Raw genomic sequence first — 26,563 nt, forward strand, 5'->3', positions numbered from 1 at the left:
TGTGAAGTGAAATGCAACACATTTCTTTGTCTAAAAGAAATAAAGTGGGAAATGAACTGCTGGAAACTAAAACTCAAATATTAACCTTTATTTTCAAGTTGGGCACTGGGTCTCTTTGGGGATAACTGACATTTATAAAAATGTGGTAGATTGCTGCTGATTAACAGGCACATTGGAATCAGTCACTTCACTTGTTATCCAATCCTCTCTCATTATTTTTTTTTAGAAATCAAATCAAATACAACAATGACCCAAAGTAAAACAAAAAAACCAAACAAACAATTCCCAGATAAATCAAAATTTGCTGTGCCTTATTATTTTGGTGGGGTTTTTTATTATCATTTTATTGGGGTTTTTATTAATGTATCATCTGTTTTTATGGGCATGTATTTAATTATCTTTTAATTTTTGTAACTCTTGTTTTATTCTTGCCCTGTACACCGCCCTGAGTCCTTCGGGAGAAGGGCGGTATAGAAATATTAATAAATTAAATTAAATTAAATTAAATTTTCTCTCTGCAATTCAAATTGGGCTGAAATAGGATAATGTAGCATTTGGGGAAAAAGATGCAAACCAAGAGACCAGCCCCAGAAGCCAAGATAGAGAAGATCTCCATGGCCACCATGGACTTCCCTTTGGTGCTCAGGTAGGTGGGGAGGAAAGTGATCCAAACACTACTAAAGACCAGCATGCTAAAAGTGATGAACCTGGCTTCATTAAAGCTGTCAGGCAATTTCCTAGCCAGAAAGGCCACCGTGAAACTGATGAGTGCCAGGAAACCCAGGTAGGCAAGGACAGCATAAAACATTGAAGCAGACCCTTCATTACATTCCAAGATGGTCTCTCCTACTAATGAGCGAAAGTCCATGTTGGGAAATGGGGGAGAGGTTACCAGCCAGGTGGCACAAAGAATTGCTTGGACCAGGGGACAGGCTAAGACTATGGAATTAGTTAGTGATTTTCCTAAGAGTTTCCTTGCCCTGTTCCCTGGCTTGGTAGCCATGAAGGCCAGAACCACCATGACAGTTTTTGCCAAGACAGAGGAAACGGCAAGGGAAAAGAGAATGGCAAAGGTAGTTTGTCGGAAAAGACAGGTTATTATTATTATTATTATTATTATTATTATTATTATTATTATTATTATTATTATTATTATTATTTATTATTTATTCAATTTCTATACCGCCCTTCTCCCTAGGGACTCAGGGCAGTTAACAGGGCATATATAAATAATAGAAAAGTTAAAAAGAAATTAAACAAATGCCCAATTAAAATACAATAACAATAAAAACAGTAAAAAACCCATTAAAAAAACCCTAATGTTCCCCATCAGGCCAGACCAGCTAGTTTAAATAAGTGGGTCTTCAGCCCGCGCCGGAAGGAGCGAAGGTCCGATGCCAATCTTCCCAGGTTGACCAATGAAGAGGAAGGAGCAGAGGAAACAGAGCAGGAGGGAGACCAGGAGGAGGTAGGTGAGATCTCGGTTGTTGGCCTTGACTATCGGTGTGTCACAATGCCTAAAGAAAATTGCCAGGATGGCCAATGTGATCATGGACAGAGAAAGAGTGAGAGATGATAAAGTATACCCCAGCATCTCTTGATATGAAAGGAAGTGGATCTTCTTGGCAATGCATTGATCCTTGTCTTTATTGGGATATTGGTCTTCTGGGCAGGGGTCACAGTGATCTGCATCTGAAATCAAGAATCTTTGTGTGAGGATTTTATTGCATCTGCTATGAACATTACCCCTCCTTTAAAGGGTAACATGACTGCCTCCTTTCTGCTGTGGCCAGCCCACAGTTAGTGATTGAATGACCCTATGTTCATTCTATGTGGGTCAAAAAGGCAAGTCATCCTTCATGATGACCCTGACAATAGGTTTGCCAGAGACCAGAATCTGTTTGTCTCCAGCTGGCTTGGTCAGTTTTCTCTGGAAAAAAAGCTGCTCTCAAGTCAGTGGGCACTTCAATGCCTTCTGCACGTTTCAGAGTGAGAGACATTGTGAACTGTGTTTTTTCCAATTCATACTAAAATCCACAGAATTTGGATAGATCAGTTTGCCAGGAATCTTGTTACTTTCATTATATGTACACTGTACATTGGTTTAGGCTGACAGGATCACGAGAGAGAAAAAGAGATGCAATTGTTGAAAAGTGATTTACAGGGAAATTTATTACAGGAAGGAGAAAGGAAAGAAAGGATTCTCAGTCATCCAGGTCATAGTTATACAGAAGATGCTTTTTCATGAGGCAACGGGGCTATCTTGTTTTTCTTTTAAGATGTTTTGCTTCTAATCCAAGAAGCTTCTTCAGCTCTGACGGGATGGTGGGTTTGGCTGTGTCCTCAGGGTCACCTGGGTGATGCAAATGGGTATGGAGCCTTCTTGAGAGTGCTGAAAAGATTGTGTTGTGGACTGGAGATAAATGATGTTGTATCCATCCCCCTTCCCCTCCTAGTGGCTTCAATGACTCTCTAAAAGAATGCAAATGACCAGCTGTCTGCAAGGGATATAAATCCTTCCATTCCCTACCATCCAGTCAGAGCTAAAGAAGATTCTTGGATGAGAAGTGAAATGTCTTCAAAGAAAAATAAAGTCCAGTCGTCTCGTGAAAAAGCACCTTTCGGATGTCCAAAGACAAAATAGCACCGACTGCTCTCTAGGCCAACTCTGCTTTGTACATCAAATCTGCTAATTCAGACATTCCCCCCACCCCAGGGAAAAGTTAGCAGAGATGGGTAGATGGATCTCCTATATTGCCAATAAGTCTATCAATTTCCTAGGTGACTGATAGTGCTGAAAGACATTGGACAATCACTTGTCTGTAATGGTATAGGGTCTGCAGCTTGAGCAGAGAGCTGGTTTAGAAGAGCTCCCTTCCAGCTCTATTCTGATTGACTGATTGATATTTAAATGATTGTCCACTAGGACTCCAAGATCCCTCTGCTGTTGAGCCTCCCCTTCTTTATGAAAAGATTAATAGCTGGTTTTCCCAGTGAGATGCCAAATTAGGGGAGGAAAGGCTAGTAAGGAACCAATAACTTATGTTCTGCAACTACCATGAATTAAATTGGTGAGGAGCAGGAAAATTGGCCTGTGAGGGAAGGCAAGTTTGATCCATAAACTGAGACATTCTGCTGAGAATATGAATACTTCAAAGCATGTCATTCCTATCAAAAATTTATTAATATTAATACATATGGTCCACATCCAGCTTGAGAATCGAAATAAATCACGAGGGATCATTCCGGCTCTGGAATTCTTTGTTTATTGAATACACAGCCTTGTACTGTTGAAGCAAAATTCACTTGGAGGTGCCCAGACACCAGATCAAACAATTAAACAACAATCTCTTCACCCAAGGCCCCCCACCCTCTCACATAGTCCCTGTGAACAATTTCTCTTTGTTATGGGAACTCTCTGCCTTTCTCCCACACCTGCTTCAGTGTCCCTGAAAAATGGCTTAGGTGCTCAGGGTCTGCAGCAGAATCAAAAAGGTTTAATTTCTCCATCTAAACACTTTTAAAACAACATCTCTTGACACATACTCAGATCTACTGAATGTCTTCCTTGATCCTGAGGACCTCAATTTGAAGTGTGATCTACCTGTCTGATCAGAAATGGTCCCTTCTGGACAAGGGTCACATTGGTGGCAGCAGACCTGCTCGCCCTCTGGGACACGTCTCAGCTCTCCTGCCTGGCACCTCTTCCTGCAGCACCTGGCAGAGGGTGCCTTCTAAAAGAGAAAAGAGAAATACTGTAGATGGCCTAAGGAATGAACATATTTCATTTATTTATTTCCACATTCCTATTTTCATTTACAGAATGTTTTAAAAAAAATGGTTCACCATGGTCTACAAGAAACCAGGAACATCTCCTGAGGATTCAGGACAGTAGCATTCCTAACTCTCCAATGGATGCTGGAGGTTTGAACTGGGACCTCAGTCCTGGGGGGGAAAAACACTTGTGGCATTCAGCTTCTCTAAAAGTAAGTTTCACGAGGATCCTTTTCAACAGGAATGGTCCACGGACATCACTGTTGTCTGCTCCAATTTCATCCTGGGTTTCAAGCAGAAGTTCTTTCCAATTCCATACTTTTGTGGACTTGTCACAAATCAGACCTCAATTCGGTTACACGCAAAGCAGGTTTTTCACAGACGGATGCCTTATTTTCTGATTCAATAGATATACGGTATTTTCCAGTTAGAAGGATATTCTGCCAGAGAATAAATCTTTTTTTACAACATTTCCTTCCAGCTCACCTTTGTGGCCCAGATGATTTCATCCGAGTTAATCATAAAATCCTGTCCTTGGGGAGGCCCTGATTTTACTTGACCAACTTTCACAGGGACAAAAGTTTCATTGGGGAAGAGAACCCAATTGAGAAGGGCATATCAAGCAGATCCAAGTCCATTTTCTGAGAAGGTGACTTCATCTCCAGCAGCGTTGTTGAAGCGGACATTCCTCAAATAGGGAAGTATCTGAAAGAAATCAGAAATCAGCTGAAAGCACAAATGAGACATCTTGACTTTTATCATCTGTGATGGCCAGCATATTAAGCAATGAGCATATGTCTGAAAAGCTAAATATGTTCCCTTGCTGGAGATCTGAGCAATCAGAAGTAACACCAAATAATTGACTCCTTCCCCAGAAGTACAAAAGTTTTTGAGGGTGAAGGTTCGTTCTCCGAGCTTGTGGGTTGTTTCCGAATGTTTTGTTAACAGGCTAGGTAACATCTTCAGTGGAGTTTACCTAGCTTGATAACGAAATGTTCAGAAACTAACCCACAAACTCGGAGAACTAACCTTCACCCTCATCCTGCACCCGTTATTCGCTACTATTTCAAATAAAAGTTTTTCTTTATAATTTGTATCATGGCTTCTTCCATTCTGATTTTACCAGAATGATACCTACATACAAAGGTTTTAATTCTATATTCCAAATTTCCTTGTATGGTATAGCTTCTGTCATACTTGGCTATATATATTTTGATGTGTTTTCATTTGGACCCATGGTTTTGTGAATGACAAATGCATCTACATCACTGCAGATGCCAAAAAAGCCAACACAATCCTAGGCTGCATTAACAGAGGGATAGAATCAAGATCCTGTGAAGTGTTAATACCACTTTACAATGCCTTGGAAAAGCCAGACTTGGAATACTGCATCCAGTTTTGGTCACCACGATGTAAAAAAGATGTTGAGATGCTAGCAAGAGTGCAAAGAAGAGCAACAAAGATAATTAGAGGACTGGAGGCTAAAACATACAAAGGTTGCTGGAACTGGGTATGTCCAGTCTAATGAAGAGAAGGACGAGGGGTGACATGATAGCAGTGTTCCAATATCTCAGGGGCTACCACAAAGAAGAGGGAGTCAAGCTATTCTCCAAAGCACCTGAAAGGAGGACAAGAAGCAACGGATGGAAACTAGTCAAGGAGAGAAGCAACCTAGAACTAAGGAGAAACTTCCTGACAGTTAGAACAATTAACCAGCGGAACAACCTGCCTCCAGAGGTGGTGAATGCAACACTGCAAGTTTTTAAGAAGAGATTGGACAGCCATTTTTTCTGAAATGGTATAGGGTTTCCTGCCTGAGCAGGGGGTTGGACTAGAAGACCTCCAAGATCCCTTCCAACTTTATTATTATTATTACTCCAATATCTAGAGTGGCCCAACATTTAGTTTTTGGTAGGGAAAGATCTGATGAATTTCAGACCAGAACCCATTAGAACATCTTTGAGTCCTACTCTGTATGCTGAGCTTGACAAAAACTGCTTTCACACAAGAGATTAGCAGTACAACAGCTGACAAACTAAACAAGCGGGGTGGAGTCACAAAGGATTGTAAGCCACAGAAATATAAATCAAGGTTAAAAAGAATTCATCTGTCTCTTCACAGATTGGATTCAGGCTACCTACTGAGAGAAACTGAGTTGGTTTTGCAAATATGGCTACCCTATTTCAACCAAGTATTATTCTTAATTCATATTAGTGTTTTTTAAAAATTCCTTCCTTAGTCTGTTCTGATGTGACAGTGCACAGACATTTAATCAATAAAAGTCAGATAGATTACCTGCCATGAAAGGACATTTGGGATCCTCTTCCCAAGCCTCATCATGGTCAGTTGGGCTCCTGATTGGTACATTGAATGCAGTGCGTGGGCCACAGCATAAATGGCATTGTAGATGTTGTAACTTTCACCTGTCATGTTTTTTTTCAAAAATGTGAGTTGGCACATCCTGTAAATTTTCCTTTCCTGTACATTGTTTCTTCTTTTGAGGGATCTTTCCTAGTTTGTGGAACTTGCAGTCAAAGACCTTTTCCCACCATTCTGGGAGAAAGATGTCCCCTTGTGGGTTCAAAGGGTCTAAAGACATGAGAAAATGGCTGAATTCTGAGATATCCCCTGTGTGGTCCCTTAACTGCAAAGCCCCATGGAAGGGCTTTATAACATGAAATGTGTCTTTAGCTGCCACCATGTTATGTTTCCATTGGGAAGTTAGCATCCAAACTTTCCGAGGCCATGATTTTGTGGATGTTACATGAAAATGCAGAGCTAACTGTATCTGTGCATTAGTTTGAGAATCACCAAAGAGGATAATCACTTCAGCTTTACAACAGTTTTTTTAAAAAAGAGTGAATGTCTTCATTGTACTATGAAAATGATCCAATTTCAATATTTCAGTGAAGGCCAGGCAGACCTCCTTCTCCTTCAGCATCGGCACCAGAGATGAGATGAAATGTTCTCCACGGTCATTTTCAGGGGCCACCAGCCCAACCAAGTTCCACTGGAAATGCAGGAGCAGCTGGACTAAACTCTCATACTGAGGAAATTCACTGGGATTAATCCGGAAGAAGGAAAGATAAATTTTCCCATCTCCCTGAGTGAACTTAAAGCCAACACCGAGCTAGAGAAAGTGAGAATCCTCTTTAAGAGACAAAGTACAGTTTAATGGTGACTTCAGGGGTCCTCGTTGTGTGGTTTATTACCCCATCAGTCAGTTTCAACCACTTTGAGTGGCAAGTGTCATCTTCCTCCCTTCTTAGGAAGAGCCAACAGTTACATATTTTGCCTGGTTGTGATAGAACAAACCATCAACAAACCATCAACCTGATACAGAGAATAAACTGCACTGAATGGGTGGCTACACTTATATGAAGTATTAATTAGTTAGTTATGGAGGAATTCCTATATAAAGAATTCCTCTTGGCAAATGTGTGTGTAGTGGGGTGCCCCAGGGCTCTGTTCTGGGCCCAGTGCTCTTCAATATCTTCATTAACGACTTGGATGAGGGGATAGATGGGGAACTCATCAAATTTGCAGACAACACCAAGCTGGCAGGAATAGCCAATACTCCAGAAGATAGGCTTAAGATACAGGAGGATCTGGACAGACTCGAACACTGGGCACTATCTAACAAAATGAAATTCAATGGTGAAAAAAGTAAGGTTCTACATTTAGGCAGGAAAAATCAAATGCACAGGTATAGTATAGGTGGTACCTTGCTCAATATTAGTAACTGTGAGAGGGATCTCGGAGTCCTAGTAGACAATCACTTCAATATGAGCCAGCAGTGTGCTGCAGCTGCCAAAAAAGCCAACACAGTGCTAGGCTGCATTAACAGAGGGAGAGAATCAAGATCAAGTGAAGTACTAATACCACTTTATAATGCTTTGGTAAGGCCATACCTAGAATACTGCATCCAGTTTTGGTCACCACGATGTAAAAAAGATGTCGAGACTCTAGAAAGGGTACAGAGAAGGGCAACAAAGATGATTGGGGGACTGAAGGCTAAAACATATAGGGAACGGTTGCTGGAATTGGGTATGTGTAGTTTAATGAAGAGAAGTGTTAGGGGTGACATGATAGCAGTGTCCCACCACCATTAGAATACCAAAAGGGCACATTCAGGCTCAGGTCAACGTACATTGCACCTGAACAGGAAGAACCTCAAATACAGAGCCCACCCACCCACTCCCAACTCCATTTTGTCAGCCACCTCAGAAACATGCTGTGTCACTGAAGTTTCTGGTAACTAAATCACCAACAACCTTCTTTCCCAAGCAGCCTCCATTTTGTTTCTGATGTCTTAGCCTCCATTTTATTTACTCCCAGCTTGGACTGGACCTAAAGGTTTTTCTTTCAACAAAATCATAGGATTGGAAGGAACCTCAGAGATCTTCTAGTCCAACTCCTGCTCAGGCTGACTCACTTTGATTAACAAGCTTCCCTCTTCTTAGGAAGAGCCAAATTCACATGTTTTGCCTGGTTGTGACATGCCAGAAGCCAAGTGAAGAAATCATGAGTGTGATATAGGGAATAGTGGCTACACTTTTATGAAAGTCAGAAAGGCATTCCTCTTGGCAAGTAGAGCATTTCAGAACAATCTCATTATCTCTTTGGGATTGTATAAAAACTTATCCTAAAACATAAAATATAAAAATGAATTCAACTATAGCATGGTTTCTCTATGTCTCCTACCCCTGATGTTTCCCCAAAACACTTTTGTCTTCAGTTGATTTTGTACTCCATACTGTGTCCAGTGGAGCCCCCTCACCTGTGGGACTAGGACAATCCAATCAGGCACAGTTTAAAAGAGAACTTGTAACATGCTCTCAGGATGGAGTGATTGTGTATCCTAAGTCTGGGATGGTGTCTCAGTATTTAAGATAAAAATGGTGCAGTTTTTGATGATTTTAATGATTTCATTAAAATCATTAAAATTTTAATGATTTCATTAAAAAATAAAGACTGGAAAAGGTGGGTCTGAATGTCCAATCTGGGATCCTGGGAAAAAAATGTGGTTGGCATTATTAGAAGTCATAGACATTCTTCTTATTGGATGAACAATCTTCACCATGTTTGATGGGATTGATGAGCAGTATCTAACATTAAATGGTAAGAATACCAGCTCAGTTGTTCAAGAAAAAGTGCAAGTGATGAAAATTTAAGGCAACATTACAAAGCACGATAATTAAAGGTTGAGTTTTTCGGAATAAAAGAGAGGGAGGTATAAGGTTAAACGGAGTTCTTTCTGGTTAAAGTATTTGTATGTGTGAATAAAATTAAAAGGCTTCTTGCAGACCTTTCTAAGTAGGTTACACAGAGTCAGGTAGAGTCAACAAAAACAGGAAAACCTCAGCGTCTTTTTACTTATGTGCTTGTTGTGTTTGGACATAGATGCAGTGAAAATGTCTATATTAATCTATATAAACCTGATTACCTCTTTTCTTATTTTCCTACTTAACTTTCCCCATGAGGTGACTTCTATTGTTCAGATCTGGCCTCAGCACTAAAACATAGCATTTGGGGAGAAAGATACAACTCAGCAGGCCAGCCGCAGAGGCCAAGATGGAGAAGATCTCCACGGCCACCATAGACTTCCCTTTGGTGCTCAGATAGGTGGGGAGAAAGGAGATCCAAACGCTACAGAAGACCAGCATGCTAAAAGTAATGAACTTGGCTTCATTAAAGCTGTCTGGCAGCTTCCTGGCTAGAAAAGCCACTATGAAGCTGATGAGACTCAGGAAACCCATGTAGCCCAGAATAGCATAAAACATGGTGGCAGAACCTTCATTGCATTCCATCACAATTTCTCCTATCACCGAATGAAAGTCCAAATTACTAAATGGGGGGGAGATTACCAGCCAGGAGGCACAAAGAATTGTTTGCACAAGGGGACAAGCCAAGACTATGATCAGTTGCTTCCCCAAGAGTTTTCTTGCCCTGTTTCCTGGCTTAGTAGCCACGAAGGCCACAACCACAGTCAGAGTTTTTGCCAACACAGATGAAATGGCAATGGAGAAGGTGATGCCAAACATGGTTTGTCGGAGGAGACAGGTGAGGTTCCTTGGCTGCCCGATGAAGAGGAAGGAGCAGAGGAAGCAGAGCAGGAGGGAGCTCAGGAGGATGTAGGTGAGATTACGGTTGTTGGCCTAGACGATTGGTGTGTTGCAGTGTTTGATGAAGGTTGCCAACACAAGGATTGTGATCAAAGAGAAGAAAAGAACTAGACAAACTAAGATGAAGCCAAGTGTATCCTCATAAGAGAGAAAGTTCATGGTCTTGGGAATGCACAGAATGTGGTTCTCGCGTGGGTGTTGGTCTTCTGGGCAGGGGATGCACTCAGCCGCATCTGGAAGAACAGGCACCAGCTGATATTATTTTATTTTATTTATTTATTTTTATTTATTTTTATTCCATTTATATCCCGCCCTTCTCCGAAGACTCAGGGCGGCTTACAAGCTTAGCAGTAGCCTTCATTCTATGTATATGCCTACTTATTAGGGCTTTCACACACCCCCCAAGCGGCATTTTACAAAGTCAGCTTAATTGCCCCCAACAATCTGGGTCCTCATTTTACCTACCTCGGAAGGATGGAAGGCTGAGTCAACCTTGAGCCTGGTGGGATGCGAACCTGCACTAATTGCAGGCAGCTGGTGTTACTTAAGGAGGCATTAGCCCACTGCTCCACCAAGGCTCATATTAGTCAGATAAGCAAGGATTCTCTTTGAGTGGGATTGTTCACCCAGTGAAGAAAGTGAAATATCTTGTGCTCCCCATCTCTTTACTTCTGCTACACACAACACAGAAGGATCCAGTCTCAGAAGATGTAATAGCAGCTATTAACTCTTGACAGTAATTATTTAATGAATTACTGTTTGTTTTATTTTATTCTTAAATTTTGAAATTCCCATCTCCCACACTAAGGGACTGAGGTCAATAAAATATTAAAACATATAAAAGGTATATAAAAATTAAAACTGCTGCTAATAACTTAAAAAGAATGCATTCAATAGACCACTCTTTAAAGTTCTGAATGACTTTCATGTTGATTAACTCAACTGATTTGCTACCTCCTATTTTCTCTAATTCCTCCCACGCAGCTATTCCAGATCCCCTCATTCCTGCTTGAGGGTCTCCTTCAGCAACTTGCCTGTTTGATTAGAAATGGTCCCTTCTGGGCAAGAAACGCATCTGTAGCAACAGGAGCGCTTCCCCTCTGCAATTTTCCTGGCTTGTCCTGGAAGGCCATACACTTATTTATCTCATTTCCATATCGACAAGTTAGTAGTACAATATAAGAATGGTAGTCATTAGAATAACAATTGGAAGGAGGAAAAAGAGGAGGAGGACAATATAATATTCTTATTTCTCATTTATAGTTTCCACCTATTGAAAATTAACCAAAATTTCTCCTGTTTCAACATTTAATACATCCTTTCATGTTACTACATTCAAGTATATTAGTTACATTGTATCATTCTTAACATCTATATATCTTAATCCATTTCATTTAAAGAGCTCAATATTTCAATGTTAGTATTCATACATCTGTATTTTTTTAATTAGTATTTTTATCTACTCATCAAAACAATCTCTCATAATCCAAGTACAATCCTATTTATTTTGGTATTTCTATTTCAGGCCTCTTAAGTATGTCCATATTTCTTCAATCTTATTCTTGCTTGCTTTCTTTGCCATGTCATTTTTAGCTTCTTTGCCTCAGGGTCATCAAAGCATTCTTGTATTGTTATATCATATTGAAGTAGTCCTCCAGTCTCCCTTTTTGAAGGATTGAGGGGTCTGTTAACAGCACCAAATCTTCTCATTATTTTCACCTCTTGGTATAATTGTCCTGGGCTGAATAAATTTTGTTCCACCTGTTTCTCATTTTCGTCTTCAAAAGTCTGTGCTTGTTGAATAGTTAATTCTTCTACCAATGTATTTAATTCTTCTGTTAAGTTCTGTCTCGATAAAATATTAGTTGTAGTCACAGTTTGAGTTTGTTTCTTTGAGTTGCTTTCTAATTCTTTCCCAAAAGCTCTTATTTCATCGCCAGCTGTAGAAAGGAACTGATACGTTTGGTAGGATATTTCCCACATAGCATAGATTTGTTTTTGAAACTCTTCCATGGTGGAGTTTCACATCTGGTATTCAAGGTTAATCTTATCTTATTTTTCTTAAATGTTTTCTTATTTTTTAAAAAAGTCAGATTGCAATTTCAGGTTTAGCCACTGGGTGTCCCCCAAGTGCTTTGAAAGTTCTTTTCTTTTAGTCTGTTTCTTTTTTCATTTTTTTTTTAAAAAAAAACACCCCTGAGCTTGCTCGCTGCTTATTTGAAGGGAGGGTTGAATTCCCCCCTCCCTCTCCACAGGGGGGAAGGTACTTAGCAGCTTATTTAGGTGAAAAGAAGAAGATTAAGGTATAAGAGAGGAATCTTACCCCCATCTCTTCCACGCTGCTTTAATGTTGCCTGGTGGTAAGTTTGACTTTGGCTGTCTGCAGCCTAGTAACTGGCCATATTATTATGACCAGTCTTTCATCCGTCGATACGAAGGGAATGCAGGCACTAACGGGGGGGTTGCGGCTCCCCCACATTTCTGCAAAAGCCCCTTCTTGCTGGTCACCCCTCCAGGGTGACTCTTTAGGCCTTTTAGGACCCCCCAGCGATGCGAAACTGGACGTGGAAGATAAGAGCCGTCCTCCAGCCGTCCATGCCGGCTGGCTCGGCAAACCGGAAGTCTCCACTGAATAGAATTCTCACCACAGCAACCTGGTCCTTCCTCTTAGTTTTCCTTAACCCTGGAAGAAGCATCTGGCCCCCACCTGGTTTGCCCACACAATGACATTGGGGTTGATGCTGAAACCTTCAGCTGAAGGAGCCTCCAGATCCACCCATCTGACTTTTTGTCGAAGGATTGTCATATTTGCAAAGACGGCCCAGTTGAGGATATCAAATCCTGCATATTTCATCCCAGTTTCTGAAAAGGAGACTTCATTCCCAGCAGTGTTATTGAAAAGGACGTTTTTCTTTTTCTTTTTTTTTATTGAAAAGTTTTTCAGTACATTTTATCTTTAACAAACCAAAACCCCTCCCAACCCCCTCCCCTCTTCCCAACCCACCCGAACACCTCCCTCCCTCCCCTTCCCCCCTCCCTGGCTTCCCAGAGCTAAATACAAGGTATAAAAATAGAAACAATCATAATCTACCATATGCAAACAACAATAAGCTGTTAAATCTATCGCACTTTAACTCTTATAAAATGACTACAAGCAATATAAATATCACATCAATACTTATTCAAATGCTAAATGAAACCTTTTAGTCCCATATTTATTCTGGATGTAATCAATCCATTTTTTCCCACACCACAATATATCTCTGTTGCGAATGGTCTTTCAGATACGCTGAGATCTTTGCCATTTCCGCCAGGTCGGAGACTTTTAAAGTCCATTCTTCTATAGTCGGCAGTTCTTCCTTCTTCCAGTATTGCCCTACTAAAAGTCTTGCTGCCGTAATTAAGTTCAACATCAACTTAGTGTCCACAACAGTAGTGTCAGTAGTAATGCCCAGTAAAAACAATTGCGGACAAAACTTTATCCTTTTCTTAAATATCTTCTGCATATTCCACCAAATTTTAATCCAAAATGCTTTAACCTTTTTACAGGTCCACCATATATGAAAGTACGTTGCATCTTCACCACCACACCTCCAACATTTAGGCTGATAGTTCAGATACATACTTGCTAATTTTTTAGGATCTAAATGCCACCTATAAAACATTTTATAAAAGTTCTCTCTTAAATTTTGAGCTTGCGTAAATTTTACATTTCTCACCCAAATCTTTTCCCAAGTATCCATTGTAATGACTTCTTGAAATTCTGAGCCCACTTTATCATACAATCTTTAACAAGTTCTGTCTCTGAATCAATTTCTATCAGTGCAAGATATATCCGTTTGATATGTGCTTGACCCTGATTTCTAATTTGCTTTACCAAATTTTCATCAGTCATTGAAAAGCCAATTTTCTGATCTTCTTTCCACCTGGCCTGTAATTGCCCATACTGAAACCAAGTTTGAACAATCTTTTCTTCTCGTAAAAAATTATACGGCTTCAAATACCATACATTCCTTTCCAAGCTTAAAATTTCCTTATATGTAGTCACATCATGTTTAAACCCAACATTTATATTTTCTATTGCGTGTTTCGGTATTGCCCATAAGGGTATGTTATAATTTAGCTTGTGTCTATACTTTTTCCAAACTCGCAACAGAGCATGTCTTAAAATATGCACCTTGAACATATTATCCACCTTCTTATCATACAATAAGTATGCATGCCAACCGAATAGCAAATCATGACCTTCAAGATTTAATAATCTCACTTGTGTTAAATTAATCCAATCACTTATCGCTGACAAAGCAGCAGCTTCATAGTATAATTTAAAGTTAGGCATTTTGAGACCACCTCTCTCACGCGTATCCTGCATAATCTTAAATTTAACTCGTGGCCTTTTCCCTGCCCAGACAAATTTATTAATACCCTTTTGCCATTCCTCCAAGTTTGAATCCTTTTTAAGAATAGGTATCATTTGAAATAAAAATAGAAATTTCGGCAAGACATTCATTTTCACTGCTGCAATTCTTCCCAATAAAGACAATTGTAATTTTTTCCAGCTATCCAATTCTTTTTGAATTTTTCCCCATAACTTTTCATAATTATTTTTATATAACTTTGCATTTGAGGGTGACAAATATACCCCCAAATATTTAACCCTTTTGACAATTTCAAATCCAGTTAACCCTTCTAAAGCAACCTTTTGTGATACTCTCATATTCTTAGACAACATTTTAGTTTTTTGTATATTAACCTTGAATCCAGAAACTTTCCCATATTGCATTATTATCTCCATCAATTCTACAACAGAATTTTCTGGCTGGGTCACTGTAACAACCAGATCGTCTGCAAACGCCCTCAGTCTATAATCCTGATCTCTTATTTGAATTCCCTTAATTTTTTCCGAGTCCCGTATTTTAATCAATAATATCTCCAATGTTAAAACAAATAATAGAGGTGACAACGGACACCCCTGCCTTGTGCCCTTTTCAATATTACATACTTCGGTCAGACTATTATTTACTATTATATGGGCTATTTGCTTTTGATATAATGCCCTAATTGGTTGTAGAAATTTATCCCCAAAATTCATTTTATCTAATACTTTCAACAAAAATTGCCAATCCAATTGATCAAAGGCTTTTTCAGCATCCAAAAAAATCAGCGCTGCAGGGATCTGATTGTTTCTTTCCAGAAATTCCAACAAATCAACTATATGCCTCACGTTAATTTTCATTTGTCTACCACTTATAAACCCAGTTTGGTCACCATGAATTACCTGTTGCAGTACCCTCATTAATCTGTTAGCTAAAACCTTAGCAAATATCTTGTAGTCCGTATTCAAAAGTGATATTGGTCTATAATTTTTTGCTTGAGTAACATCCTGATCTTCCTTCGGAATCAAAGAAATAAAAGCAGTTTTCCAAGACGGAGGCACCCCTCCTCCCATTTGAATTGTCTGAAACAATTCCCTTAATGGCTTTACCATCTCTAACTGTAAATTTTTATAATACACAGCAGTCAGCCCATCCGTCCTTGGTGCCTTGCCCACTTTCAATTGCTTAATTGCTGAAAAAATTTCTTCCTCAGTTATCAATTGATTCATCTCTTCCTTTTGTTCTTGTGTAAGAACAGGAATACTAGCATTCATCAAATATACATCAATATCTGCCTCGCTAATCTTATCTCTAGCATATAACTTAGAGTAAAAGTCAACAAAAGTTTTCTTAATAAGACTCTGCTGATACACTACCTTACCCTTATGTTCTATTCTATCTATATTAGAAGCCCTTTGCTTCTTCCTTAACAAATAAGCTAACCATCTACCTGGTTTATTGGCATTGCAAAAAGTATTATGTCTAGCATACCGTAAATTAGTTGCCACTTGATCAGCCATCAACTTGTCAAACTGTCCCCTTAATAAATTGATTGCCTCTTTAATCTTCACATCCGATGGATTCAAAATTAAAGCCTTTTCTTTTTCCCTAATTTCATTCTCTAATTCCTTCCTCCTAAGTTCCAGATTATGTCTATATTTGTTATTCAAATATATTAACACACCTCTCATATAAGCTTTACTAGCATCCCAAACCATTTCAATAGAAGTACCCTTATGCATATTGATTTCAAAAAAATCCTTCATCTGTTTTTTACATTCTTCCACATTTTCCTGATTTCTAAACAGGTTCTCATTTAGACGCCAGGAGCGCCTATCTCTATTATCCTTGTCTATCTCTAGCCAGACTGGACTATGATCAGACATAGTTCTTGGACAAATCTTAATCTTCTTAATCCTGGAAAAGAAATCATTGGTAATTAGTATAAAGTCAATCCTAGAAAAAGATTGATGTCTATCAGAAAAAAAGGTATAATCCTTTTCTTGCAGATTTATTTCTCTCCAAATATCTCGCAGTTCCAAATCATCCTTCATTTCAAAAAAGGATTTAGGCAGTTTAGCATGACTTGGAACACTTTTAAAAGTACTTCTCTTGTCCATTTGTACATCCAAAACACCATTCCAGTCTCCCATAAAAATAAAAGATTTATAATCCCACTGAGTATTCTTGCTGTGTAGTAAACTATAAAAGTCTGCTTGTTGTTGATTAGGAGCATATAATCCAACCAAAAGTGTTTTCTTGCCTTCTATTAACAGTTCAATTATAACATATCTTCCTTGTTTATCTGCTTCAATTAACTCCGCTGTCAAGGTATTCTTAACATAAACAACCACTCCATTTTTCTTGTCCGTTGCAGAGGCAATAAATTGTGTACCCAGTCTTGAATTTAATAAGTACTTTTGATCCATAACTCTAATATGTGTTTCTTGTAAACAAATAACATCATTCTTAAATTGTTTTAAATATTGAAAAACTTTCTTCTCTTCTGCGGTGAATTTAAACCATTAACATTCCAAGTTAGAAACTTTGTCGACATCCTTTGCGACCCGAAGCTTTTGGAGCGCTTCTTCCAGAATCACCTGTACTTTCTTAGGTCGCGCCCCTCCCACAGCTTCACTATAGGTAAGTTTTGGAGGTCCCAGACTTTCTGCTGGTCTTGTTCTTGCTCTCGTCTCATTCGTCTCGAAGCAGCACGCGTCATCCTCTGGTCTCTGGCCTCTTCCGATGATACTGAAATTTGATCCACTCCTGTAGCTTTCTCATCCATCTGCGTTGTTCCTTCAGCACCTTGTAAGTTCTCACTGCGTAGTTGAGGCTCTCCCTCACCATTCTTCTTTGTAGATTCCAAAAGTGGTATGGGGGTTGCTTTTAAAACATTACTGTAAAAATCACGTGCCTGCATCACTGTAGTAAGACGATGTCTCGTACCTTCATGCATCATCACCATACCCACTGGTATCTCCCATCTGAACTTAATATCACGTCGCCTTAATTCTTGTGCTAAAAAAGCAAATTCCTTCCTTCTCCTTAGGATTTTTGGAGGGATCTCTTTTAAAACCAAGACTTCTTGCTCAGCAATTGCAAATTTAGTATTGTAAGAGGCTTGAATGCCCTCATTTCTAATTGCTCTCTTTGTAAAATAAACCACCACATCTCTGGGTAATTTCCTTTGTCTTGCAATCCACGAATTAACACGGAAAATTTTGTCTATATCTTCCATAATTGCATCTGCTGGTCGCCCCAGCACCCCTTCCAAAGCCTCAGAAACTATTTCCTTCAAATTTTCTTTAAGATCCTCTTTTAAGCCTCTGATTCTCACAGCAAACTCCATCTCATGATACTGTACCAAGGTCAAATCACTATCAATTTTCTCCACCACATTCTCAGTCTCTGACATTTTTGCATCTAATCTGAATTTATTTTGGCTGAGATCTTCCACTCTTTCATCCAAACGCTCAATACATATAGCCATGCCTTGCAATGCAAGTAAGATGTCTGCCCTTATTTCTGTTAGCTTCTCATCCAGCTTTTCATCCATAATCTCAGCTAGTTTTTCTGTTAACTTCTCATCCAGCTTTTCATCCATAATCTCAGCTAATTGTTGCGATTGCTTTTCCATAACCTCTTGCATCACATTCTGCAAGTCTTTAACTGTAAGAGTTGGTGCAGGTGCAGGTGCAGGGGGCAATAAAGCTTGTAACGAAGACTGCTGCACTGGAGAAGCCCCCGCACTTCTAAGAACTTTAGAAGATTTAGCCGCCATTTTCACCCACTATTGCCTGCTACGCACTTTCACTTTCAAACTCCGCAAATGCCATTGAGTTAAAGCTCCTAAATTCACTTTCACCTGGATCTCCTGTATCGCTCTGCCTGCATCCAAGTTCTCCAAAGTTCTCTCTTGCTGGCAGGGATGGTTGCAGACACCCTGTTCTGCTCCAAAAAGCCCGGAGCAGAAGCGCCTCGCAGTCTGGAGCAAACCCAGGCTTTGGGGGGGCTCAATCCTTCAGCCGCCAAAATTTTAAGTTCTGGTGGCCCCAGAGAGCTCTACCCCTACCTGGGCGCTCACCCCCTCCTCTTCTCCCAAGGAGGGGGCTTCCGAGCCACCAAAACAGCTGATCGGCGCTGTTTTTGGTGGCTCTACGGAGCCGCGGGGCTGACAGCCTAAGAATGGCTGCCTCCGGCGACGCCTTGCCACCCGGAAGTTGATTTGTTCTTCTTCTTTCAGGGCAATGGATGGGTCCTCAAATCTTTCTCTCAGCCCAGGAGGAAAAGGTGGAGGTCCTCCAATTCAGGGGCTTGCTTATTGTATAAATTGTTCAACCATTCAGATGCTTCTCCTTGTAGGTTGGATGCAATCACATCGACCATCACACCCAGGTCTGGGTAAGAGTGACCCCAGAGATCCAAGTGAGAGCGTACTTGGTTGAGGGAAAAAAATCAGTTTCTCTGGGTCCCCATCGAAGGTTGCTCTGAAGGGTGGGCTCATCATTGCTTGCTGGGGCCCCCATTGCTGCTGTCCCCACCCTAGTTGTTGGTTCAATGGTTGCTGGGGCCCCCATTGCTGATGTCCCCCCTTGGTTTTTGGATCAATAGTGGCTGGGGCCCCACTGCTGCTGACCCCCTCCTGGTTGTTGATTCACCAGCTGCCAGGGCCCCCACTGCTGTTGTTGTGTCTCCAGTGGCTGCTGGCCCCACTCTGGTTGCTGATTTAATGGCTGCCAGGCCCCCATTGCTGATGTCCCCCCCTTGGTTTTTGGATCAATAGTTGCTGGGGCCCCACTGCTGCTGACCCCCTCCTGGTTGTTAATTCACCAGCTGCCAGGGCCCCCACTGCTGTTGTTGTGTCTCCAGTGGCTGCTGGCCCCACTCTGGTTGCTGATTTAATGGCTGCCAGCCCCCCCCTGCTGCTGGCACCTCTGGTCCTGCTGTACATTCAGGGGTTGCACATTTGGGTCCTGCTGCTGCCACCCTTGCTGTTGTCCTCCCACCAGCTCCTGATCTCCAGGCTTCTGCACCACCCCCAGCTGTTGCAAGGCTTCTATTAGTTGGGGCAAACTCAGAGGTTGTTGGCCTTTCACTTGTGGGGGGGTACCCAAACTCCCATTGCTGTAGAGGCCCCAGGCTGGGGTCCTCTGTCTCTATGGATCTGGAGGGTTTGGCAGGGGACTCCTGGGTCTGGCAAGCAGTCTGATCTGCAGACAGGATTTTCCACTCACCCGAGTATTCAATATCAGCTGGCCTGGCTGCTCTGAGGCTCCTGGAGTCTCTGCTGGGCTTAATCCACTCTGATGACCAGACAAATTCTCCTGGTTGTTTGGGTCTAGCTCCCAGCTTGGAGGATTGCTGAAACTCTTTCCCTGCTGGCTTCTTCACTGGCCCTTCCCCTACTGAGGTGGCTGCTGGTGCTGGGGAGCTGGCTTCAGGCAAGTTATTTCCTCCATTATGGGATCTTCCCCAACTCTTTGCCAGACTGCCTCCAAAGCTTGGAGACAGCGACGGGAGGTCGGGACTCCCTAATTAGATAAAAAGTAGTGTGGATTCCAGCTTGATGTCAGGTTTCTGACGTATGGGCTTTTCAAGTGACTCTGAGGCACTTGACTCTGACTTTTACCTTAAAAGTCCTTTATTAGCCTAATACACTGGCAAATACTTGCTCGAAAGAAGCTGAAATCTGAAATCTCCACCCCTTGCACAATATATTAAAACACAATTCTCCACCTTTCTAATTTTGTCATTAATCATATTCTCCAATTAATTTAAAGAATCAGTTTCCCTTCCGTTAGAAGACCCACCAAAGCCTTCTTAGTGAGAGAAATAGCCTTGAAAGTGCATTCCTACTCATTCCCACTCCTAACCTGAAACTAAAGCAATACACTAGTCTTGGAACTTCCAGGTGGCAAGGCTCCGTCGAAGATGGTCATTTCTGACCGTCAGCCCCATTGCTCCATTTAAATCATGAAAACAGCGACAATCAGCTGTTTTGCGGTTTGGGAATCCCCCCCTCGGGAGAAGAGGTGGGGGGTGAGCATTCAGGTAGAGGTAGAGCTCCCCTAGACCCCCAGAATTATCACTCTGGGGGTCGAAGGGTGAGAGCTCTCTTGGAGCCTGAATTAGCTCCGGATTCGGGGACTCCTCTGTTTCAAGGCTTTGAAACAGAACAGGACGCTGCAACCATCCCTGCTCCCAATATTGTACTTTGGATTACTTGGACGCAGGCAGAGCTGAGCAGGAGAATATTGAAACAGCAAGTACCGTATATACTTGAGTATAAGCCGACTCGAGTATAAGCCGAGACCCCCAATTTTACCCCCCAAAACTGGTAAAAGTTATTGACTCGAGTATAAGCCGAGGCTGGGAAATGCAGCAGCTGGAGGCTGGATCCCCCGAAAGACGTCTCTGCTGAGATGAGAGAACGGGGTGGCAAGCCGCCAAGAGAATGGGGCGGTGGAGTGCTCTGCCGAGAGAATGGGGCGGCTTGCTGTTCTCTCGGTGCAGCACGGCAGAGGCTGGATCTCGCGAAAGAAGTCTCCGCTGAGCGAGAGAATGAGGCGTCTCAGCGTCCATTTTCTCGGCGAAGACTTCTTTCGGGGGATGCAGCTTCTGCCGCCCCTTTCTCTCAGCTGCCCAGTGGAACAGCTTGCCACCAGAAATCAAGAGTGCTCCATCACTGGAGGTTTTTAAGAAGAGACTGGACATTCACCTGTCTGAGATGGTATCGGTCAGTGGTGGCGAAACTTTTAGAGACCGAGTGCCCAAACCGCAAGCCAAAACCCACTTGTTTATCACAAAGTGCCAAGGCAGCATCGGCATTCTGGTGCCCTCGGGGTAGGGGACAGGGAGGCGCCTCTGAGTGCCGCCTCTGGCACGAAAAAAAAGGGGGAGCAAAAAATGGGCCACCGTACCGCAAGGCACAAAAATGCCAACCGCCGCGCCGCAGGGTGCAGATACAAGGCACCGCACCACGTGAGAACGGGGCTGGGCTAGTGAGTATCACGCAGGCACTAGCCCCGCCCCCTTTGCAGCATGTGCCTGCTCGTGGCCCCGTGCGCGCATGCACGCATGTAAAATGCTTCCCCCTCCCTTTTCTTCCAGTCCACCAACCGACAAGGACCTGCTGCTGGCAGCGGTGGTGACGCACGTGCCAACAGAGAGGGCTCTGAGTGCCACCTCTGGCAGGCGTGCCATAGGTTCACCACCACTGGTATAGGTCCTCCTGCTTGAGCAAGGGGCTGGACTAGAAGACCTCCAAGGTCCCTTCCAGCTCTATTCTATTCTATTCTATTCTATTCTATTCTATTCTATTCTATTCTATTCTATTCTATTCTATTCTATTCTATTCTATTCTATTCTATTCTATTCTATTCACTTTCTATATTTCTATTCTATTCTATTCTATTCCATTCACTTTCTATATTTCTATTCTATTCTATTCTATTCTATTCTATTCTATTCTATTCTATTCTATTCTATTCTATTCTATTCTATTCTATTCTATTCTATTCTATTCTATTCTATTCTATTCTATTCTATTCTATTCACTTTCTATATTTCTATTCTATTCTATTCTATTCCATTCACTTTCTATATTTCTATTCTATTCTATTCTATTCTGTTCTGTTCTGTTCTGTTCTACGTTCTGTTCCATTCCATTCCATATTTTCTATTCCATTCTGTTCCACTGTCAGAGCCCATCGGAGGCAACCCAGTCAGCCCAATCAGGAGTTACACTAAGGCTACGCAGCCTCTCCTCTCAACCTGAACCCCTCCTTACCTTTCCTTTTATCTGCATCCTATTTTTAACTGCCGGCTCTGCCCTGCCCTATTTTGTCCTTGAGCACTCGTGAGCTCATCAAGAACAGAAGGTAACCGTGGGGGGAAAGGCAGGGCAAGATCTGCAAGATCCCCATTTGCATTTGACTTTGCCATCCCATCTGGTTCGAGATAACACACCACACACACACACACACACACACACACACACACAGAGAGAGAGAGAGAGGATGAGGATGAGGAAGAGGATGAGGATGAACGAATTTTGCAGCTGCTTCTTTAAAAGCTCTCTTCTCTCAGGGATGCCCGAGATAGTGAATTGCAAGCAGAAATGAATTTCTCCTTCCGTTTCTGATCCGCGCAAACACCCAAGCGTGAACGCCATCACCTGATAGCTTGGGTGCCTGTTCAATTCGTGAGAGAGAGAGAGAGAGAGAGAGAGAGAGAGAGAGAGAGAGAGGGAGGGAGGGAGGGAGGGAGGGAGGATGAGGATGAGGATGAGGATGAACGAATTTTGCAGCGCGTTTGCTTTCAGCTTTCAATGAAGAAGGGAATGTTCTCCACTTCTCGCCTCAACTTTTTCTTTCCTCAGGAACCAGAGGCAAGGGCTTTCTGTTTGTTTGTTTGTTTTACCACGAGTTGACAGTTGGGCAGAAACCAGAGGGGGGAAAAAAAGAGTTTCGGGCTTCGTTGGAACCGAGGAAGCAAAACAAGATGCAAAGTCTAAAATCTATAGGCTCATAAACCACCCCGGTTTCTTGAAACAAACCGGGATTTCTCAACCCCAACCTTGAAACCATGGATCGAGTGAATCTCTTTACCAAAGAATGTGATGAACGGGAGAAGGTGAGTCTTCGCCGAGAAAATCTCAGCGCCCATTTTCTCGGCGAAGACTTCTTTCGGGGGATGCAGCTTCTGCCGCCCCTTTCTGTCAGCTGCCCAGCTGAGAGAAGGGGGTGACAGAGGCTGGATCCCCCGAAACAAGTCTCCGCTGAGACGAGAGAACAAGGCGTTTCTTTCTCCCCCCCCCCGCTTTTGCCGCTTTTGTGTGTGTGTGTGTGTGTGTGTGTGGCCCATCTGCAAAGCTGCCGAGGAAGGAGAAGCAGGATACTGGTTGGGGGGGGAACGGCAAAAGCGGGGGGGGGGGAGAGAGAAACGGCTCCGCCTTTGGTTCCCCCTCCTAAAGCACAGGGGCGCTAGAGAAAGTTTGGAGTTGGGTAAGGAAGGGCAAAATTCAGGAAGAAAAGAGGGGCGGCGGGCGAACGGGAGACCTGTACAAGGGGGAAGGGGAACTCTCTGCTTTTGTGCGTGCGTGCGTGTGTGTGTGTGTGTGTGTCCCATCTGCAAAGCTGCCGAGGAAGGAGAAGCGGGATACTGGTTGGGTGGAGGAGGCAGTGGCGGTGGCGGAGGCGGCCGCAGCACCGGCAGCCTTCCGCTTTTGCCGCTTTTGTGTGTGCGTGTGTGTGTGTGGCCCATCTGCAAAGCTGCCGAGGAAGGAGAAGTGGAGGAGGCAGTGGCGGCGGCGGAGGCGGCCGCAGCACCGGCAGCCTTCCGCTTTTGCCGCTTTTGTGTGTCTTTGTGTGTCTCCTTCCTCGGCAGCTTTGCAGATGGGACACACACACACACACACGCACACACAAAAGCGGCAAAAGCGGAAGGCTGCCGGTGCTGCGGCCGCCTCCGCTGCCACTGCCTCCTCCACTTCTCCTTCCTCGGCAGCTTTGCAGATGGGCCACACACACACACACAAAAGCAGCAAAAGCGGAAGGCTGCCGGTGCTGTGGCCGCCTCCGCCACTGCCTCCTCCACCCAACCAGTATCCCGCTTCTCCTTCCTCGGCAGCTTTGCAGATGGGCCACACACACACACACACACACACACACACACAAAGCAGAGAGTTCCCCTTCCCCCTTGTACAGGTCTCCCGTTTGCCCGCCGCCCCGCTTTTCTTCCTGAATTTTGCGCTTCCTTACCCAACTCCAAACTTTCTCTAGCGCCCCTGTGCTTTAGGAGGGGGAACCAAAGGCGGAGCCGTTTCTCTCTCCCCCCCCGCTTTTGCCGCTCCCCCAGCCAACCAGTATCCTGCTTCTCCTTCCTCGGCAGCTTTGCAGATGGGCCACACACACACACACACACACATGCACACACACAAAAGCAGAGAGTTCCCCTTCCCCCTTGTACAGGAATGAAAGGCCCCCCGAAGGAAGCCCAGCCTCTTCACCGCACCGATCCGCTGAGGAGGAAAAAAGCTTATTTCTATTGCCACGTGCAAACTAAATTAAAACAACTTGGGAAGCTCGCCCGTGGGCTGCATTTAGAAGGATTTGGGGGCTTTTGTGATTTGCTTCGCCTACAAGTGCCTTAACCACGACTAGCCCATGGCTCCAATTCAACAAAAAACGCTCTCTCGGTGCCTTCCAGATGCGCGAAGGTCACCCTGACTACAACCAGCCTGGGATTTGGAAAGGCTTCCCAGGTTATTGGGACAGACTGGCTTGAATACTTGGGGTAACATTTTTCAGGAGGAGGATCCTTATGTCCACCCCAATAGGGCATCTTCCCCTCACAAATCTTCCCTTCCCTTCCCTTCCAAGCGGGAGCCCCGCAGCAAATGACCCAGCGTTTGGACAGCGTGTGAATGGGCGAGCGTCGCCATCCCCAAACAATGCAATTCCTTGCAGCGATGCGGACAAGAGGGAAAGGAAGCCCAGCGGCCAGACTGCGCTGCCTCCCCAAGGGCTCCTAATGGCTTGCTGCCCCGCGTGAGCCCGCTGGCTGACGCTGGCTCGTCTCTCTCTCTCTCTTCTTTCCTCCCTCCCTCAGTCTCCCCCTCCCCCTTTTCCGGCTCAGCCCCATGTCACCAGGAGACCAAAACGGGGACATCATGGCAGAGCGGAGGAGACACAGGAAGCGGATCCAGGTACCGGGCTGGCTTATCTCCTCCCTCTTTTCGCAACCGCTCTGCGGGATGACTTTCCCTTTTCCTTCTGGCTCACCCCCCCTCCCCCGCCCGGTCACCCTTCCCTCCCTCCTCCCCCTCCGCCTCCTCCGAGGCCGCCACCAGTCAGCATCTCTCCTACCGTTTTTGCGGCTTTTCCGTCGCCCCCGCCGCCGCTCCCCCTTCCCCGCAGAGCCGGCCGCATCCAGCGCCTTCTTCCTCTGGAGGGAAGCACCAAAGCCTCGGCCGCGCGCAAGTCCTCGGTAAAATTTTTTGTTGACTGGAGTATAAGCCGAAGTGGAGTTTTTCAGCCCAAAAAGTGGGCTGAAAAATTCGGCTTATACTCAAGTATATACGGTATATGATCTTTAACTCTGGTTTAACTTAAAAGAAGGGGAGGAAGATGGCGCCGGAATAAATCTTTAGAGAAAGTGGGAAGAACAAAGAATAAGGAAAATAAAATAAAAGAAGGAGGAAGATATAAAGTGGATTTTTAAAGTTGTAAAAGACTCTGTTAAAAACATTTGAAGTTGGCTCAAAAGTGATTTAAAAGACTTGGATAGTTAACAGTGAAGCAACAAAGTTGCAATCTGGGCGGAAAAGTGAAAGTCAGAAACGAAAGTTAATTGGGTGTTAAAATGGCTTCCAAACCACCTAGATTCCCTGCTTCTAAAAGTGCGGGGGCTTCACCAGTTCAACAATCTGGACTTCAAACATTGATGCCACCCCCCGCAGCACCTACACCTATACCCACATTGACATTAAAAGACTTACAAGATGCTTTAAAACTTCAATCTGAGCAAATATCTGAGCTCATTAATGAGAAAAATAAGGAAATACAAGAGGATATTTTGCTGGCATTTCAGGGACTGACAGTTTGTACTGAGAATCTGGATGAACGTGTGGAAGAAGTTAATCAAAATAATTTGATATTGGAAGCTAAAATCAGTGAAGCTGAGAATAAAATGGATAAAATTGATGATGAGGTGGTGATGACACAATATAGAGACATGGAGTTTGGCTTGAGGATTAGAGGTCTGAAAGAAAATCCACAAGAAAACTTGGAAGAGATATTGGCAAAAGCTGTGGCACCTATTTTGGGTTGGCGAGCTGAAGATTTTATACTGGAAATAGACAAAATATTTCATGATTCAGTCTGGAGGGGAAGTGCCTCCATCGTGGAGAACAACATTTATAATGTTGATTCCAAAGGAAGATCAAGATCCTACTCAATCAAAAAATTACAGACCTATATCACTTCTAAATACGGATTATAAGATATTTGCAAAGTTCTTAGCAAATAGATTAATGAAGGTTATGCAGCAAATGATTTAAAGTGATCAAACAGGATTTATAAGTGGTAGACAAATGAAAAGTAATGTGAGACATATTGTAAACCTATTAGAATATTTGGAAAGAAATAATCAAGTCCCTGCAGCATTGATTTTTTTGGATGATGAAAAGGCATTTAATCAATTGAATTGGCAATTTTTATTTAAAGTTTTAGAGAAGATGGAGTTTGGTGATAGGTTTTTACAACCTATTAGGGCAATATATCA

General features: G+C 43.0%; 1 protein-coding gene across 1 annotated transcript in view; it reads right to left on the reverse strand.

The window, feature by feature from the left end:
* Nucleotides 1-502: 502 nt before the first annotated feature.
* LOC308659825 (vomeronasal type-2 receptor 26-like) overlaps nt 503-26,563 on the reverse strand; it is a gene marked incomplete at both ends in the record, with an annotated part of 55,163 nt that continues 29,102 nt past the window's right edge. The window contains 2 exons of the mRNA XM_081313849.1: nt 503-1,095; nt 1,399-1,692. Of these exons, the coding sequence (XP_081169975.1) occupies nt 503-1,095; nt 1,399-1,692 (887 nt within the window). The remainder of the gene's footprint in view (nt 1,096-1,398; nt 1,693-26,563) is intronic.

Source organism: Vipera berus (genome assembly GCF_964194415.1).
Source record: "Vipera berus genome assembly, chromosome: 1".
NCBI classification, from domain to species: Eukaryota; Metazoa; Chordata; class Lepidosauria; order Squamata; family Viperidae; genus Vipera; species Vipera berus.